Source organism: Aspergillus heteromorphus (assembly GCF_003184545.1).
Source record: "Aspergillus heteromorphus CBS 117.55 chromosome Unknown BO70scaffold_13, whole genome shotgun sequence".
NCBI lineage: Eukaryota > Fungi > Ascomycota > Eurotiomycetes > Eurotiales > Aspergillaceae > Aspergillus > Aspergillus heteromorphus.
Window position 1 is genome coordinate 447328 of NW_020290418.1, and position 18234 is coordinate 465561.

Sequence of the window (18234 nt, forward strand, 5' to 3'; positions counted from 1 at the left end):
GCAAAAGGAGTACTCCCCAGCCACGTCTTCCATGGTCATGATACCATGTAGATCTTGTCGAATACCAGCCACCTGGACCAGCTCCTGTCCTTAAGCAACGTCGAGATTTATAAGATCGTCCAGAATATGCTGTGTAATAATAGCAGCTGTAATTAGTTACAGCTTGGGTTTCCACACTTTTTGAACGAGCCTCTGGTTAAAACTTCAATCCTATATTCTACCAATAAGCAGGAAAGACCCAGAAATCCTGAGACTGGTGGAGATACAGCAGCTGTGCTGCAATGTAGCCTGACTAGAGTTATCGTGACCTACTCCCCTCACATTAATGATGAATAGAGATATCGTTATCTTTAACAGGAGCTTTCTATCCAACAAACATGTCTACTGATGTCAGCTGTTACACATGCAGGTTTTTACTCAAGGTCATAATTGCCAGCAAAAGTCCTTTGATAGGCTGAATTCACGGTGAAATCGATGCATAGCAGTATTTAGACATATCGGTTAGATAAGAATAATATAATTCTATCTAGGGACTTATTTCCAAATTTAAGCGAGTAATCTCTCTTTTAGTAAGTAGTAGTAGGTGAAGTCATAAAGAAAATATCATTGTAGTCTACAGGGGGGTCTTACTTTTATGCTTGTCCCTAATACCAAAGAACACCTGCACCAACAGTGTGTACGGTCAGTATCGGTAGCTGTATCCAATTACTCTATACTAACCATTGATTGAAATTAATTTGTTTGTTTGCTTGTTTATTTGTCTCTTCCGGTTCTGTACTACTTCAGTACTTACGTGTAGATACAGATTATACACATGTGTTGGTTGGTAGTAGATGTGTGGCGGGCGCTGTGTAACACGAGATGAAATTTCCTTTCCCCGCTTATGATCATGGTCACAGTTATGGTGGGAAATTAAACACCAAAGTAGTCTTGGGTAGTATTAAATGATGAGTTTGAGTGTACGCAGGCGTAATTGATATGGGGTATTGGCTATTTTGAAATTGAGTATTCTGGGGGAGAGGGTAGTTGGTACATATCTACGATATGTAAGTGATTGAGTTGAGCTGGTCTGGTCTAGCTTATTTTGAACGTGAAGAGGGTAGGTGCTGGGTAGTATAATTTGAGGGAGTTGATTGGTTTTGGTGGGTTGAGGTCAATGGATGAGTTGGTGCTGGTTGTCTTTTCTTCCTCTGTATATGGATCGTTTGTTGAGAAGTATATTTACTGGGTATATGATACGTAAGGTAGTGATTTGAAAATATGTTTCGAGAGCGAGGGCGTATTACTAAGACCATGTTATCTGATATGGGAGGTAAAAGGTATCTGTTTGTTTGGTTGTTTCTCTGTTGGTGTTTAATGAATAAGTCTTGGCCTGGATTTGATAATATATGGAGGTTTGGGTAGGGAGGATCTATATATGGAGTACGTACTCTGTATCGAGGATGGATCGATGAGTTAGGGTTACTGTCTGTCGGTTGCGGTTAGTTCGAGTCTGCTGTCTGCTTACATACGGTTGGATAGCCGTGCGCAAGCGTACGTATAAGTGTCAGCTCTAGAGCTTCGGACTGTGGCTATACTCAGCAGATGGCGACTCATAGCCCTCATGTGTGTCATACCGAGTATGCTTCAAGTCTGATGGCTGCGACCGAGGATCACAACAATGGGTCAATAGGTTCCGAACATGAGGAGACCGAAGGGCGATTACGTCAGACACATAACCAGTTAGATTGCTGCCTGGGGATCGAATGAAACACCCCATGGCCTCAGGCTCAACAAGTTCAAGCTGCGGACCAATGGGAGAACCCCCAGTCCAGCCAATGGGAACCTCAACCACGATCAACCTCCGATCCGCAACCATGGATGAGTGGAGAGTGTGAAACGAGCGTGCCGGTCGCGTTATCCACCGGTACCAGACTTCAAGCATCATGCTACTGCAGCAGCACACTGCTGTACGACTATCCTGATTCCTGTCGAGTATCAGATGCTAAGCTGGAACCATGCTATAAATAGAGAGAGGGGTTTCTCGGCTTGGAGAAAATCCCCGGCGTAATATTTTAGCGACCGACCGGGATAGGTACTAATAGCCCATGGAGTACTAGTAGCACTTAGTACTGTCGTACTCCCTTACTAACACAGTATGGAGACTGATTAATGGAACAGTACGGTACCTGCGTCATCCCTGCGGTTCCTGACTAGTGGCCCAACCAGCCAATCATCAAACCGCCTGCAGCAAGGATCCTGCACGAGGGCCGCACATCAGGTGAGCAGCGCAACGGTCGATATTAATCTTACGAGGGAGCCAGCCAGACAGTCAGTCAGACTCTGATTCTGACAGACTAGATACTCCGTACATTAACTGACATACTTGAAGGTGACTGAGCGATAAGCCCGGTCGCCCATATGACCGCCATGCGTCGCTGCGGTTGGGCATTCTTGCGCGCGATCAGATCATGGTGGGGTCCGCCCTCCACTGGTTGCTTGCTCTCTCTGATTCTGCTCGACTTCTTCTCCCAGCCAGCACCTCGGATCAAGGCAGCACCATTTTTGGACTGATGTGATCGCAGCCATGCCAGCCGTCGGGAGGACTGAAGATCAGGGTGGTTCCAAGGGTGCGCGACCCGTGGGCGTCCAAAGAAAGGATGACACTGGGGGCCCAAGGGGTTGGGTTGAGCATTGGAGCTGTCCCGTAGGGTCTCTCTCTAGTAGTTGGCCCAGCCCAGCCGAATGTTGGACTTGGAACACCAACATCCGACACGACGCGGTGCGGTGCGATGCGGTACATCCTTCCTTGCAGGTTCCTGCAGGTACGGAGGACTCCCCCCCCTCTTCCTGCAAGGACCCTTCTCAGGCTGAAACAAAAACAAACGACACCTTGAAGGTGAGGAAAGTGAGCAAAGAAGAGGATGATGGATAGACTGGGATGGAGGTTGGCGGGTAATAGTAATAATACCACAAAAATAATAATCTAGCCATACTAGTGGTGTTTAGCAGGTAGTAAAAATGCTGGCGGTCGTCCGTCCGGTACCTTCCCTAGCGGCCGTCGCTGTTCGCTCCTTCCTTCCCAGTTCCAAAGTTCCCATCGCCGCCTCCTCCTTTTTGCTCCCCTTCCTTTCTCTTTCTTCCCCTTCCTCTCTTTCCTCCTCCTCTCCTCCCCTCCCCCCCCCCCACCACCACCGTCGTGCTGTGCACTCGTGCCTGTTGTTGTTTTTTTGTTCACCTGCCTTTCGTTTCAATTGCCTTTTTCGCTCCTTCCTCCTGCCTCTTCCTCTGTCCTTGATGCCGTCACGCCCCGAGTCGTAACCAAGAAAGGGTGAGTGCTCTCCTAGTGTTGGTCTAAGCTGCCCTCCGGCGTTTCACCCTCCACCGTTCACCCAGACAATCTTTCCTCGCCTCTCCTGACGCCCTCGTTCCCATCCCATCCCCTCTCTCCTCTCCTCTCCTCCCCTCCGCCGCCCGTGGGCTTTTTGCTTCTCTGCCCGTTGGCATTCTTTCCCCTTCGCTGCGGTGTCGCCATTCGTGGTCCCCATCGCCTTCTTTCGATCTTTCTTTCTTTCTCTCCTTCATCGCCAGTCGTCGCACGATTTGATATCGTGAACTTGTCCATCGTTTACGCCCCCTGAACCCAACCACAACCCCAATTGACATACCGATTGCCAGGTCGCCATTCATTTCCATATTCCAGAGCCATCCCCTATACACCCCCATCGGTTATCCCGGTTTCTATCCACTCCCACTCAGCCTTCCATATCGCATTCGACCCGGACTTCTCAACCGCATACCCTCGCTTGCTAGAGAACCGCGCCCGCCCAGTTGCCCCCTCGTCCGACACGACGATTGCACCGCGTCGACCATGCACTAGTGCTCCGGCATTCTCTTCTATTCCTTATCCGTCCCTGCGCCTGCGTGCTGACCTTGGGCGGCTGGCAATTCCCTGATCGTCTTCGGCTGGTGCACTCGAAGAACCTCTCTTTCTCTTTTCGACATGCTGGCTCCTTCGCCCCCTGTGAACTTGGAGGGCCACTGCTCCGTCATCTACAACAGCACTCTTTACACCTACTCCGCCGATGGGTTCGCCTCGATACCCCTCGAACGCAATGCCTCGTGGAGCGAACTAACTATGGGGGAGCCCGTCTCGGATGCGGCGTGCGTGACCGGTGGTATTGATGGCGACGAATCGCAACAGGCACTCTACGTTGTCGGAGGAACTGGCTCCCTGTCGGACAAACCCGGCCTGCAGCGATATTCTTTCCAGGACGAGAAGTGGACCACCATCCAGCCCCCACAATCAGTCATGGCCAATCGCACTCGCCACAAGGCCGTCTATCTTTCCAACTCCTCCTCGATTCTGGTCTACGGTGGCCACCAGACAGACGAATCGGTCGCATCTTCCGACACCTACGTTCTTAGCACCACCTCGCCGTACGACATTGCGGCCCACAATGCGACGGAAGCGTCACCTGCCACTGTGCCCGTACTGCTGCCGTGGACCGATCGCGTCGCAGCCCTGGTAGGTGGCACGACAACCCCGAAAAAGGTACATTTATTCGACCCCACCGTGGGCTGGTACAGTTCAAACGTGACATTGGCCAACTCGCTCTCCTCCGACGTACAATGCGCCATTCTCGACGGATCCGATGAAAGCAAGGTCTTGGAGGCCTTTGACATGAGCGTTTCGCCCAACACGGTCTCCAGCGTCGTCTTGGTGAATTCCGATGGAGAGGAAGAGAACCCGGCGACAGTGCTCAGTTCGCAGTCTTCGTCCAGGAAGAGGGATGCCACTCTCAGCGATTACCCAACGTATGACAGCAACCTCGCGGCAACCACGACCAGACAAAACTACTCATTGGCACAGGGCAGTGATGGACTCGTCGTGATCTCCAGCGGCAATGGCACCGACTCTTTGGCCATCTTCAACCAGACCGCCAACAGCTGGGTCAACACCACGAAACTATTCTACGGTGATGAGTCGCAGCAACAGATTCTCGGATCCACGACGACGTCATCATCATCATCGACGGCAACCGCCACGTCCAGCACAACATCTAGCGCCGCTGCCGGCAGTAGCTCGTCCAGCAACGATGTTGGCACGATAGTTGGCGCTACCTTGGGAGCCATCCTGGGTGTCGCCGCGATCTTGGTGATCATACTGCTCCTCATCAAGCGCAAGAAGCAGAACCTGAAGAAGGCCCGAGGCGAAAACGACAAGGATCGGCTTAGTTTCCAGGATCAGGGCGTGGAGCCTTTAACCCAGTCGGCCTACCCAATGGCGAAAAGCCCGCTACCTGTGGCAGCCTCCTCAGTAGACTCGCTTGCGATCTTCTCAGGCAAGTTGGGCGACGAGAAGACTCCAAGGTCGGCCGGTGGTCGCTCCAACTTGGCGCCGAACTCGACTCCGCTGAAGTCGAGTCCACTGACGACCATCCACTCCAGTGGAGAGTCCTCTTCTCCCAGCATATACTCGAATGCTGCTTTGGACAAAGAACTTCAGATCCAGGACTCTAGTGCTGGGGGTCGACCGGGTGATCGAAGGACCAACGAAGGGTGGAGCCGGTACTTCCAGGACAACAGTACGACGACAAGCCTGGTCGCGCAGCCACAGTCTTTAAAACCTGCTTCAACCACCGATTCGGTCAAGTCCGGACCAAAAGGACCTGCCTGGGCCATGAAGACGCTGACACCGTTGGACTTTGGGTTCCTGGACGAGCCAAAGCCGCTGGGCATGGTAATAAGCGGCAGTCCCACAACCGAACACGCCTCGTCGATTATATCATCCGAAGGCCGAACGGTTGCTATCCAAGAGAGCCAGTCGGCGCGGATCTCGAGCGCGTCCTCACTGAGCGCCGATTTGGATGGCGACTCGCGTTGGCAACAGCCCAGCTGGATGGGTCGACCGCCCAGTAGCACATATAGTCGAAGCTTCTACAACCCCAGCACGCACGTCCCTTCGATGGCGGCGCCGTCGGAAAGTGACTACCGACCGTTTGACCCATCACACACCAACACGCGGGGCTCTAGCATCCTCATACCCGAAAGGCTGGAACCGGAACCAATGCCCACGCGCAATGCCAACGTCAACCCGGACATGAGCTGGCTGAACTTGAATGCCGATCGATGATAGCCCGGGGCATATCTATCGGATGTGAAACGCGATCACCCTTCTTACGTCAACTATGGACCCTCCCTTCCCCCAACCTTCGTTTCTGCGCCATCGGCCCCGGCTCCGACCTGATACCTTCCTTGGCCTGTTTACTTAATGGTACCCACCCCGGAAGATGCATTCTGCAAAAGTTCCTTCTCCCCGTTGGGATGTACAGCTAGCTGCGCTTTTTCTATCTGTTCCTTGCACATGTTCACTGCCAGATTCCTCCTGTCTAATGGTGCCCGCACCCTGCTTGAACAACCACCACACCATCACCACCACCACCTGTCTGTCTATTGCATCTGCTTTTCACTCTGCTGGCAAAAGAATCGAGCGTTCCGTTCACTGCGTGTTTTCTGTTCGCCGGCTCGGCCATCGTCATCTTCTTGCATTGAGTTCATTCTTGGTTCTTGCGCGATCGATGATCTGATTGAATCTTTGGTTGTATTGCCCATGATATTGCCCATCTGTTTGGTTAGCAGGTGTGTGTCCGTCTCTTGAGATACCATACCCGGTGTTGTGTGTTGTCTTGACCCTCTTGCCTCTGTCCGTCTGCATTGTAAATATTGTGTTTGTTGCTGCTGCATGGATGGGGCCACACTCCCTTTGATAGAGTTACATGCATGCCTGCATGTTTTGCATGCCGGAATGGATTATGCTATCGTCATATCCTTTACTTAATTCTTTACTCTCTCCGTAGTCGGTGGTTTTAACACATCATGATGTAGCTGCTGCGCAGTCGCAGTCCGTCTGACCGTCCAAAATATTCCTTCAACTCAAGAGTCCACTTGAATACTTGCTACTTGACTTAACGCTGGTAGGCATGTCTACTGCTCAGTTACTGTACTATTATTATCCATTCAAGCAAGAAAAAGTACCCCCTCAGGAAAATAGTTAGTAATAAAGACATTTATTAGCCTTGAGCCTCACTGGAAGAAATCCCGTCTTTTCAGTTGCATCCTTATCGGCCAGTTATCTTGATAAACTGCCCAGCCACGCATGCCCCAGTACCACGGCTATTCTTATTGACTGCGATGTTGGTGTGTTTGTATTTGTTCATTGAGGAATCTGGCTTCGCAAGACTGTGGAGGTTGCCCTTAGGGACAGGGGTTGAACCAACCTATCAAGATAAGGATTCCTATGTTATCCTCTACTTAGACACGAAGGAGTAGCCATACATACATATAACGTACATATCAGTCTGGTGACCCTAGGGGTTGCATTCAAGCGTTGTGCCTCAGGCTAGATAGATAGAAGCAGAAGCAGGAGCAGGAGCAGGCTGCGTGCGGGTCGGGCCGGGCCGCCAGTCAGCCACCATATGATCATGATCATGAAAATGGAGGAGTGGCTATTAAATATATGAGATGAGATAGTATCTATCACATTGGATAAAAGCGGATTTCTGTTTCTAATCATATGCAAATAAGTCCCAAAACACGTCTTCGGGAGACAAGGCACAGAAAGGGTTGAGTAGAAAAAGAATATTGAAAAAACGCTTCAAGTCACTCAAGCCAGATAGTTGTATTACTCACCCCCGTCCTGAATTTCTACTCGAATCTTTACTTGTTTGCAGATGAGTATTGTGGCGGGTTTCTGGGTGGATACTTTGTAATTATCAGGAAGATCTCGATCCCGGATCTCTGAGAAAGACCCCACGAGGGCGGTGACTGCTGGGTTTATAGGAAATTGTGTTGGTGGGTGATATGTATGGTATGGCTTGGCTTGGACTAGTCACATATATGATGTCTGATATCTCATATCTGATATATTTGGGTAGTTAACATCCTTGGCGGATAAGGAGGTCCTTGCGGACGGATGGAAAGAAGGTCGTCTCCTGGTCTGATCAGCATGTAGGATGTACGGTCTGGGTTGTGCTAGGATATTATTCCCCGGCTATAACTGGGAATTATCATGATATTCTTCTTAAAGGAAGCTGAGATAGCCAATGACCTAAAAAAGAGATCCTAGGTATCTGGGATAAGTAGTAAATCACAGCTCGTTGGTCTTCAGGGTTGTTTTAATAACCTCGTGCAGGCATGTTACCAATAGGCGAAGGCCCGACCAGCTGGGAGGGACTATCGCAGACGTTGTTCTCTTTTGTATGTAAACATCTTAAGTCATTTTGGATGCAATATTCACTTCTTAAGCTTTCATCTTAGAAAAGGCTAACTTAGCACCCTCCAGCCCTGCCTAACATTCTTAAGACGACGATCTACTTTCAAGCTGGAGCACAAATCCTTCGAAGAGCAAGTCGATAACATTTCGAAACAACATGTCGGTTACTATTACTTCCAACATTGTATCCTTGGATGTGTTGATACCTAGAGTGGTGAGTATCGAACGCGAAGGTATAAACACTGTGCAACTGCTTCTTATTTTGTTCGCCGATGTAACCCCCAGATTAACACGGTCCATGCAGATATGGATGTTGAGCGACTATTACCTTGGGTATTTCGACAAAAAGAAGTTGTGGTGGAAGATGACATAGAATCCTGGCCTGACGAAGACTTTACCTTATCCTTTTTCTTTGACAATCTCCTATCCGATTGTGCTTTATCAAAAACCCGCTCTTCCCCTCTCGATGACTCCGGGATCGAAAGCGTTTGGAGAGCGGTCGAGACTATCAAAATACCCTTGAGAAATTGGGACTCAGAGGAGAGAAAGAATCATTTGCATTTCATTAAATCACAAGGTATGCTTCTAAAGTTGCTTATGCAAGACTGTGTATGAAAGTCTGGAAGGCATAACAAAAGGAGACCCTGAAGTACTGTGAGCAATTTCCTTTGGTATATATTAACTTATATTTCACTGACACCTTCCGGGAAGGTTTCCAATATCCACGCCGAAAATGAAGTACATTGCTGGTGGTACGCAGTACCAGGCCAGATCAGAGGGCCAGATCGCTATCGGTCCCCGAGAGAAGAATTTACCGATCATTTCCTATACTGGAGTATGTTCAATTTCCATTTCTACCTAGAATCGCCACTCACTTCGTATACAGTGGTTTATAGGACAGACATGGCGTCAGTTTCTCGGGGAAAAACTCAGTATAATGCTGGGACAGCTTGCGAGCAATCTAGGTGCCTGGAAAGAATGTGACGGGTTGCAGGATCAAGAAGTCTTTGTGGTCGGATTTTATGACTCCTGTATCCATGTTGCTCGCGGAGTATTCACACTTGACACTGTTCTCAGAGCACATTCACAAGGTCTTTCACAGCTTGAAGCGTTCAATCTGGAATTCACTCGAGGTTATAACCTCTGTCTCAAGTGTGATTGGCTCGAAGGCACTCGTGTACTAACAAGGCTTTTCCGTTACCTCTTCAGCGGCAGCTCAAAAGTTAGCGCAGTGCGAGTCAACCCCTAACAAAGGCAACAAACTATAATATCTTAAGTTCTGTCGCTCATGTCATCACTATTCATCAATCAGATCCCCCTTGTCTACAGTTTGGAGTCAATGACATGACAAGGTTGAATACCGAGAGATGAACAACATGCTCTCATAAAGATCAAATCAAATTCAGAATAAGATGCAGGAGTAAATAGGCATGTAGAGCAAGTGACATGATCAAGACAATGAACATGCTCAACTTGAAGCTGAAGTTCTTGAAGCACTAATTACAGCAGTGACAATATTAATTCTCGCCTCTCTACTTGCAATGTAGTGAATCAATGCCCACAGAAACCTGCTCTCTCATCAATGTCCTTCAAATCGAAGTAAATTGACCGCCTGACCCATAGAAATGGGCCTTCACCAGCCAATTGGCCCGTCCCTATATAGTTGATATAGTCAGGTGAGAAGTATGCAGTGCTAACATAGAAAAGTATTCCATGCATGCTGATAACAAATGATTCCTGGTCGTTGTGCTTTACAGCCCTAATATTGGACTTTTGAGCGATCACACTTGCTACTAATTCCGCAACTTCCTGAGTGAAAACAGCAGGAATGAAGAGCTCAGACTCTCCTAATCCTCGCTTGACACCACCAGCGTCCCGTGGTTTGCACTTATATCAAAGCTGTTAGCAGTCACAGATCACAATATCATCATTTGGGTGCTCCTCACCTCCAAACTCGCCACTGGTACTTCCGAGCTCCTATCGGAACCCGAAAAGGTACCGCGGAAGTTGACTCCAATGGACCCATCATTGACTACAACATAGGTAGTACCTCCTATATTCATTTGAAACTGGTTCTCAGCGGCATAGCTGTTTCTTAAAGTTAGAAGCAACCAGCTATTCACAGACCACTTTAGAATCGGCGCCGCGGGCTTGCCAGTTGCTAAATGTTTGTATATATTCATTTTTGCCATTGGACTTTTGATAAAAAACTTTAGGGTTTCTGTGCTGACAGTTTCGCGTTTCCCTTCGTTGCTTGAAGTTGAGAGTTCCGTAGCAACCGAACTGGTGCTTATTCTCCGCTGATGGGCCCTGTTGATAGAATCCTCAGAATTGTATGTCGTAAGCAATTCAGCGAGATACTCAAAAAACAAGCGGTACACATTATCCTGAGAATTGATCTTCATCAAATGCCTTGAGATCGTCGAGTGTTGCCGCGCGAATTGAACTGCGAAGACATTTAAATCCTTAAAGAAGATATCAGCTAAGTGAGATATAATGGCTGTGCGCAACTTTACCTTTAATATCATCACCAGGAAAGAATTTCCAAGGAACAATGCGTGTCGGGTCGAGATTGATCAAGAGTATAGCCCGAACGGTATTTACTTCCTCAATACCCCAATTTGGAGCCTGAAGGCCCCTTCTTTTCACCGCCTAAGTGTGCACTTGGTATCGGAAAACGCCCCGCTGCAAGTCGATACTGCTGAGCTAGAGGTTGTTCTTGCTCAACATTTGATGGTAAGAAAGGCAAGAGTAATTCCATCCTGGCTGCGGATTAGTGAATTGGATTGAATGTTGACTTAAGTAGGAATAAAATTCTAGCTTTGGGGCGGAATAAACTGTGTGCCTATACATTTTATACAAGCATTGGCCTTAACAGCCGGCTCTCAGTTCAATCCTTTACTGATTACACGCAAGTGACTGAGACGATAATCACAAATGAAAACAGGTAATTCTCTGATGGATGCATATCTAAATGCGGCATATTGACCGCGGAGTTGGCCTAGAGCCTTGTGGCCGTGCGCACAGATCTTCTGGGGACAACTATATATGTCCTGCCTACTGTAAGATTGTCTACCAGTGTTTAGGTTAGTTAGTAGCCACAAGTTTAACTTCTATTTCTCGTCAGTGGTGCCACGCTTAGTGTATATAAGAATCACACGTTGGTCAATTTGATACGCTGCCATTAGACCCATCGAATTTGTTCAGATAACAGGAAGCTCACTCAGTGTCGCCTGTCGCTGAATACTATTAATCCTTAAGCTGGCTGCATGCTAATTACATTGACACTTCAATAATTATCTATACTGATTTTACTTTTGGCTAGAAGATTTGAGATACAAGGAGCTTGGACCGCGGCTCTATCTATAGAATGCTAGTAGAGTATAGTCTGAGATTTTCAAGTACAGACCTTACTCTTTAACTTATTTCCTTCCTGATATAAAGTCTGCTGAGTTTGGAGCAAGAAGAAGATGCTATGTCTCGCGTTCTTATAGTTATATCGACTTTAATTGATTTAGGTCACCAGAAATCCATCCACGTGCGAGCAGAAAATGGACTACTTTAGTACTGGTAATGTTAGCTGATACTGTACCTATAATCGTTTTATAGATACTCACGCCCAAGAAATAAAATTATCTGACTCTGGCTCCTCGACTTGTTTCCGTGTAAAGATAGCGGCGCTGACAGCGGCGAAAGGGGGGCAATATCCAGTAGCAACAAATACTGCGGAGTGACTATCCAAGTTGTGGGAATCTTCTAGCTTCCAATTGATACACAAGCGGTTTGGCGCAGATTCTAGACAGGCAGACAAGATACAATCTTCTAAGTGAATATATAAATATCAACAAAGGTTATTCCGATTCGTATGTAATTTCCGCTGTATAGTGATCAACTGCAGTTGATTATAAAACCTCATAAGTTCAAGGCTGTTAAATTATAGGACTTATTTTCTTGGATACACTTACTCATCAAAAGTCGCCAATGCCCGATCATAAGAGGCCTTAGTTCGGTCCAAGACTGATCGCTTGATTTCTGAGTTATCATAATTATTAAGATTTATTGTCTGGTAGTGTTTTGCTGCTTTTGCTCCCATTGTTGATCGCAATACACCTCTTTAAGTGGCAGTCCGAAGTAACAAGACAGAAAGTAAGATGAGAGATTGTCACCTTGGAGAGAAACAGGGGAGCATGGGCTTACTCGTATTGTCAGCCTGTCAGTGTGGCAAGGCCGAGAGACTACGATGGGTGCCGGTCACCTTCTAGATGGGTGTGGTGACAGGAAAGATGGTCGTTGTTCAGGGTGCTGACGGCCGCCAGCAGCTGACCTGAATAAGTCCGAATAAGGCGGCACTGGACCACCGCAGCCGCTTGGTGAGCACCAACATACTTATGCTGTTGTATGTATCTTTATTATATTTTTTATCTATTTTTTTTCTCAACTTCTTGTTGTGCTGTGTTGGTTTTTGACGGTTTAGAAGGTGGGTTTGCTTCTGATATTGCATTGTAGAGGATATACTTCCTTTGTGTTACGGTTTTCGGGGGGGGGGGGGGGGGGGGTAGTGCTGTGTGATGGACGACAGCCAATCAATCGGATGATGTGTGTGACCTGTCTGTACTTACTCTGTATGTAGTCTTACTCAAAGCTAGATATCTCTATTTCACTATTTCCATATTACAGGTGTGGATCACTTACAGTTAGGAACAGGAGTATATCACATTCCGGCGAGTTAATGTGTGATTTCCAGTCAGGAAGGAAGTATATCATGTTTCGCTATTACATGTGTGACTCAACTCAGAAAGAAAGTGAACAACATCAATTCAAACAAGCTATGCACATGTATAGCACGCGTAAGCAAGCAGCACGTTACAAAGTTGCATGTAAATCAATTTAGTGCATCAAGAAAATCATTAATCATAAGTCATTATCATACCACATCTCGCCAAGAAATCTCCAATCTGTGTTTTCATGCATACTGTGACACAGGCACACGCGATGTCCGTCCCGCTGATCGAGACCGCAAATCCGCCGTCGATCCATACTCAGACGGATGATGCTCCTCGATCTCGTCGGGATACACCGTCCGAGACGCACGGGATATTGGCCCATGGCTGCGAGCCCGCTGGTGTCGGCGCTCGCGGCGTTCATCGCACCCTTTCGCAAATTCCATTCTCTCGCGTTGGGCTTCCTTCACGTGCTTCCATTCCCCCACGGCGCCTTTGATCCCCAGCGCCGCCAGGCCCACGCTGGCTACATCCCCGAGCTGGCCCTTGATGCGACGGTGGCGGGCTTCTTCGGCGGTTATCTCTCCTTCTCGTACCTGTTCGGCCCGTTTTTTGTGTTTTTCCATGCTTTCGTGAATGTTATGTGCGGCGTGTATCGTGGCCACCGCGGCCAGGCCCGATTTTACCAGCATTTTCCGGGTCAGTTTCTTCTGCCTGTCTTCCTCATCGGTACTACTCCCCAAGTCAGAGTCAGTGTCCTGGTCCGAATTGGAATGCTCGCCATGAGGAGGGACACGACCACGGCCAGCTCCATTTCCTTGGGATGTGGTGCGCGTGGAGGGTCGTGCCGGGGTGTTGGCTGCAGACAAAGGTCGACTCACATCTCTGGAATGCCTAGATCGCCGGGGGCTTCCATAGCGTCGGGATTCATAGTCACTATCGTCTGAGTAGTCGTCCCGGCGAGATGAACGGCCTCCATGGTCTCTCCGGTCATAGTCTCTCCGGTCCTGGTCTCTCCGGTCCTGGTCTCTCCGGCCATGCTTTTCCTTGCTTCCTAGGCCGAGGGCTTCCATTCCTTGGTTGATGTAGTCCGAGACGCTCTTGCTCCGGTGGCGGGGCCGGCGGTCCTCGTAGCTATCCCGGGAGGAGGAACGGCCACGGCCGCGGCTGCGGCTTCGCGGACGAGACTTGGATCGGAACCGATCGTATGCCTCCTTGCCTGCTGCGGCGATAGCCCCGGTGGCCACCAGGTTCTTCAGTCCGCCCTGGCTATCGGAGCGACCCCGACCACGGGATCTCGAGCGAGACCGGGATCCGTTGATGAAGTGGTTTGCCGCCAGACCGGCCAGGGTCGATTCGATGATGTGGCGCTTGGAGTGTTTGTCCGGGTTCCGGTCCACGAGTCCGTCGGTTCCGCCGGCCGTGATGGCTGCCGTGAGGATTCGCTTACCCTTTTCCCCGGTCCATTCGCCGGGATCCTTGCGGACACGGAAGGCTTCAACGGCACCTGCAGTCAGGGCTGCCCGCACGGCCTGGGCAATCCGCTGCTCGCTCTTGTCACGTCGGTGACGGCTTCGGTCGCGGGTGGGTGAGGGCGAGTACGAGTAAGACCTGCGATCCCGGCCGTGAGAGCGACCGCGGTCCCGTTCACGATGCCGGGAGCCGGACGACGCGACGGACCCTAGACCGAGGGCGCCCAGCGCCTGCTCGGAGAAGGACTTGCGGCGGCGCCTGGGGGGAGAGCGACTTTCGGATGGCGAGCGGGAGTACCTGTGACGATCACCTGGGACAGTCAGTATGCTATTGCCTGCTGCGAGTCTGTATTTCCCGATTCGTGCGTGCGTCTAAAGAAAAGACAGGTACGTACGGCGGTCATCCTGTCGTCGGGACCGGTGGTGCGAACGACGGTAGTAGTCGGATTCATCGCGGTAGCCCATGGAGTGGGATCGGTGCAGGCCGTCGGGGACGGTAGCGACGCGGGAGGGCCTGGCCTGCGGGGGATAGCCGTAGCCGTACTCGTACCCATATTCGCCGGGGGGGTAGTCGCGGGGAACGGACTCGAACGACTCGACGCTGGGGTTGCTATGACGGACGACATCGGTGCGGGTACGACCAGTGGGAGGGGGACCGGCAGCGTAGTAGTAGTCCGAGTTGTAGTCGGCAGGACGGCGGTTGTCGTGGTAGGTCATTGTGTGGTGGATCTAGAATCTAGATGGGACCACCACGGTGGGGGTGAAGTGGGAGTTAAGGGAGAGGATGCAGTGAGTAGGTGAGAGGATGGAGGGAGATGATGGGAAGATGATGGGGAGATGAAAGAATGGAGAGAGAGAGAAAGAGAGAGCGAGAAGAAAAGAGAAGAGGAGAGAGATGCCGAGAGTGAATGCGAGGCGAGGCGGCGGGGCAAATCAGTGACGTATGGAGCAGGCGCGCTTGGCAGCTCAGGGCCTGGCTGGATCCGGCAGGTACGATCGGGGACTGACAGTCTGGACGATTTGGGTAGTCATTAATTCACTTACTGTACAAAGTAGAAGTCGGGCAGCCAATCCCCGGTCCCCTTGAAACCCGGCATGTCTCAGGCTGGCGGCTGCTGATTCACCGGGAAGAAAATCCCTAACTCAGGTCGGCCATTGTCGGCCAGTAGTAGGACGGAGGACCGCAGTACCACAGGACTACACAGTACTTACTGCTGTTGGACAGACGGCCTGACAGCCTGACACTGACAGGCAAAGCCAGCAAGCAAGGGTCTCAGGGCTGACATCATTCCTGTGCACCACACCCTGACTCAGCAGCCCTTCCTCCATCAGACTGGCACGACACGGCAACACCTCACTGCATACATCATAGCATGCTATGAAGGATGCTAGTCCAGCGTCCACACATGCAGGTATCTCGACCTGCGACACTCAGTATCCAGCATCAGTAACTATACCTGTCAGCCCGCGGGTGCCATCCGCGGGGCCAGCCCGGGGGGTTCCGTCGGGCGCGTTCCGTGGTTCGCCCGGGGCTGGCCCGGAGACCCAGACAGTGAGGCACTGGACTATACGCTCAAAGCAAGAACAAAAACGAGAGAGAGAGAGAATTGTAGGGTATCATCACATGGATCTTTCCATTGACGGGGCCACATCTGGTGTGGTCCCCCGGTCTCGTAGGTAGGTGGAGTAAGGTAAAATCTATTGTACATCCATCCATCCATCCACTCCAAAAACAAGTCTCACGGCCGTCGCTCCAAACAAACAGGTATTCATGGCATATACAAGAACAGGCAAGAAAACAAACAATCACGCTGGTAAGCCATCCAAAAGTATAAACACACAAAGATGCAATGGGCAAAGGTGATATAATCAAACAACAGAAGGCAAAATGTGGTATTTATGCAGCTCGCGCCGCCCCCGGTCAAAACCGCTCTATCGCGTCTTTCTACCCGTCTCGCTTTGGACGGGAGGAAGGAAAAGAAAACAAAGAAATGAATCCACCATGACAATCAGAGTGGCCGCCCAGCAGTCACCCCCGGGCGCCGGTCAAGGGACGCCTTTTTCCATATAACGCCGTTGCTCCCACCCGACATGGCTCGCCAGCCATGGGGTGAATGGAAATGAAGAAAGAAAAGAAGAAAGTAAAGCAGGGAACACTGCCCCCCCATCTTCTGGCTCGTGCTCATACTCGTGAGGATATCGTCTCATAGGACCGGTGGCTGCCACTTGAAGCCAGGGAACTCTCCATCTGGGTTTGGCTGATGGAGCGCTGGTGGTTGTACACTGAGGTGTTGCTCCGGCGGGTCGACCAGCTGCTGCTGCCGTCACTGTCCCGGTCCGTCGTCATGCCGGCGGGCATGTCCTCCGAGTGAGTGCGATGCGTGCGGATGTGCTGCTTCATGTTGTCCTTCCGGGTGAAGGCCTTGTTGCAGATGGGGCAGTGCACGCTCTTCTCGCCCGTGTGCTTCTTGCCGTGGCGGGCGGCGTGCCCGGAGGTCGTGAAGGTGGCGGAGCAGCCGTGGCTGGCCGCAAAGGGGCAGGGGTACTTGTTCTTGCGCACCCCGGACTTGGCGGCCATCGAGTCCTTCGTGCTGCCGATCGAGGGCTGCGGCGACGGGGGGTCAATCACGGAGCTCCCGCTGATGCGCTTCTCAGACAGGGGCCGGTAAGCCCCCGAGTCGGGGCGGCTAAGGTGGTAGTGGGAGCGGACGCTGGCGCTGCTCATGTAGTCGTAGGAGCAGTCCGAGGAGCCGGGGGAGGTGGGCTGAGGGGGTTCGGGCACGGCGTCGAACGGGTGCCGCATGATGCCGGGCGAGATCAATGGGGAGTTCACATATGCGTGGTGGTAGCGGAACTCTGGCGCCGGGGCCAGCTGCTGGGCCTCATAGTGGTACTGATAGGGTGAGGTGGTCGGGTGTCGCGATACCCGGGGAGCAGACCGAACTGTGAACGACGGGTTGTCGTCGTTGTTCAGGATCGACACGAAACTCGCTTTGCAGCTCGCCATTTTGAGTCAGATGACGAGATTCAACAGGCAACCTGTTCGATGGATCGTCAGCGGGGGTCCTGGGTTGGTTTCTTTCTTTCTTTTTCTGACTCGGACTATCTCCGCACTATGCTCTTTCCCCGCTCCTGATAGAGAGGATTGACGGGCTGACCACGAGCTCATCAGGATCTCCAGACCCAAAGTGATGGAGCAGATGGCGCAGTCATGGGGGGAAAGCAGGTGACAGAAAGACTCGGGGAAGACAAAGTACGCACCGACTAGTTTTATTTTTCTTCTCGAGGATGTTTGCCTCGATTTGTTCGTGTAACACGCCGCTCGATCTGCAGACGAGCCCCTGGGTGGAACGGTGACAGGCACTCGAAGAGTAGTTGGAGGCGGTACCAGCCTGACGCTTTCCTATGGCACTGGAGTCACCCCAGCAATGTCTCCCGCTGATATGACCGAGAGACGCCGACGAGGAGCCGATATTCTAACCCCGTGGAAGACCGTTGAAGTGGACCCGCGGACAATGGGATCGGGTGAATCCAAGGGCAATTGCAAACTGGGCCGATGATGTTGCAGGAATCAGACGAGCCCTTTTTTTGCTTGAAATGCTAGCTTGCAGTGGTGTTCTAGGGAAGTTCAGAGGAATTGAAGAATCGAAATAAGATGCCACGAGTCGGATAAGAAAGGAAGATAGACGGTGGTGGTAGATGGTGGTAGGTGGTGGTAAGGGTTGATAGTGGGAGATAAGTAGATCGAGAGAGTCGAGGGGGGGAGTAGAGAAGCGAGGGAAGTAAG

General features: G+C 50.7%; 5 protein-coding genes across 5 annotated transcripts; 2 read left to right on the forward strand and 3 right to left on the reverse strand.

Annotated features, from left to right (window-relative positions):
- The first annotated feature begins 3835 nt into the window (after positions 1–3835).
- Positions 3836–6274, forward strand: BO70DRAFT_42116 (uncharacterized protein). Its single transcript, XM_025547529.1, has one exon. It carries the CDS (start codon positions 3983–3985, stop codon positions 6113–6115), a length of 2133 nt encoding a protein of 710 aa, XP_025399191.1. The 5' UTR covers positions 3836–3982; the 3' UTR covers positions 6116–6274.
- BO70DRAFT_42117 (uncharacterized protein) lies at positions 6275–6807 on the reverse strand. Its single transcript, XM_025547531.1, has one exon. It carries the CDS (start codon positions 6724–6726, stop codon positions 6433–6435), a length of 294 nt encoding a protein of 97 aa, XP_025399192.1. The 5' UTR covers positions 6727–6807; the 3' UTR covers positions 6275–6432.
- A 1604-nt stretch (positions 6808–8411) lies between these two features.
- BO70DRAFT_371344 (uncharacterized protein) lies at positions 8412–9503 on the forward strand (the record flags this gene model as incomplete). Its single annotated transcript, XM_025544793.1, has 4 exons — positions 8412–8468; positions 8540–8844; positions 8966–9089; positions 9141–9503. The coding sequence occupies 4 exons, from the start codon at positions 8412–8414 to the stop codon at positions 9501–9503; spliced, it is 849 nt and encodes a 282-aa protein (XP_025399193.1).
- A 3463-nt stretch (positions 9504–12966) lies between these two features.
- BO70DRAFT_362355 (uncharacterized protein) lies at positions 12967–15342 on the reverse strand. The gene is made up of 2 exons (XM_025543279.1): positions 14843–15342; positions 12967–14758 (listed from the first exon to the last, which is right to left on the reverse strand). Exons 1-2 carry the CDS (start codon positions 15162–15164, stop codon positions 13218–13220), a joined length of 1863 nt encoding a protein of 620 aa, XP_025399194.1. The 5' UTR covers positions 15165–15342; the 3' UTR covers positions 12967–13217.
- A 1231-nt stretch (positions 15343–16573) lies between these two features.
- On the reverse strand, positions 16574–17870 carry BO70DRAFT_42166 (C2H2-type zinc finger protein). The gene is made up of 2 exons (XM_025547538.1): positions 17709–17870; positions 16574–17486 (listed from the first exon to the last, which is right to left on the reverse strand). Exon 2 carries the CDS (start codon positions 17452–17454, stop codon positions 16630–16632), a length of 825 nt encoding a protein of 274 aa, XP_025399195.1. The 5' UTR covers positions 17455–17486; positions 17709–17870; the 3' UTR covers positions 16574–16629.
- Between the last annotated feature and the right edge of the window lie 364 nt (positions 17871–18234).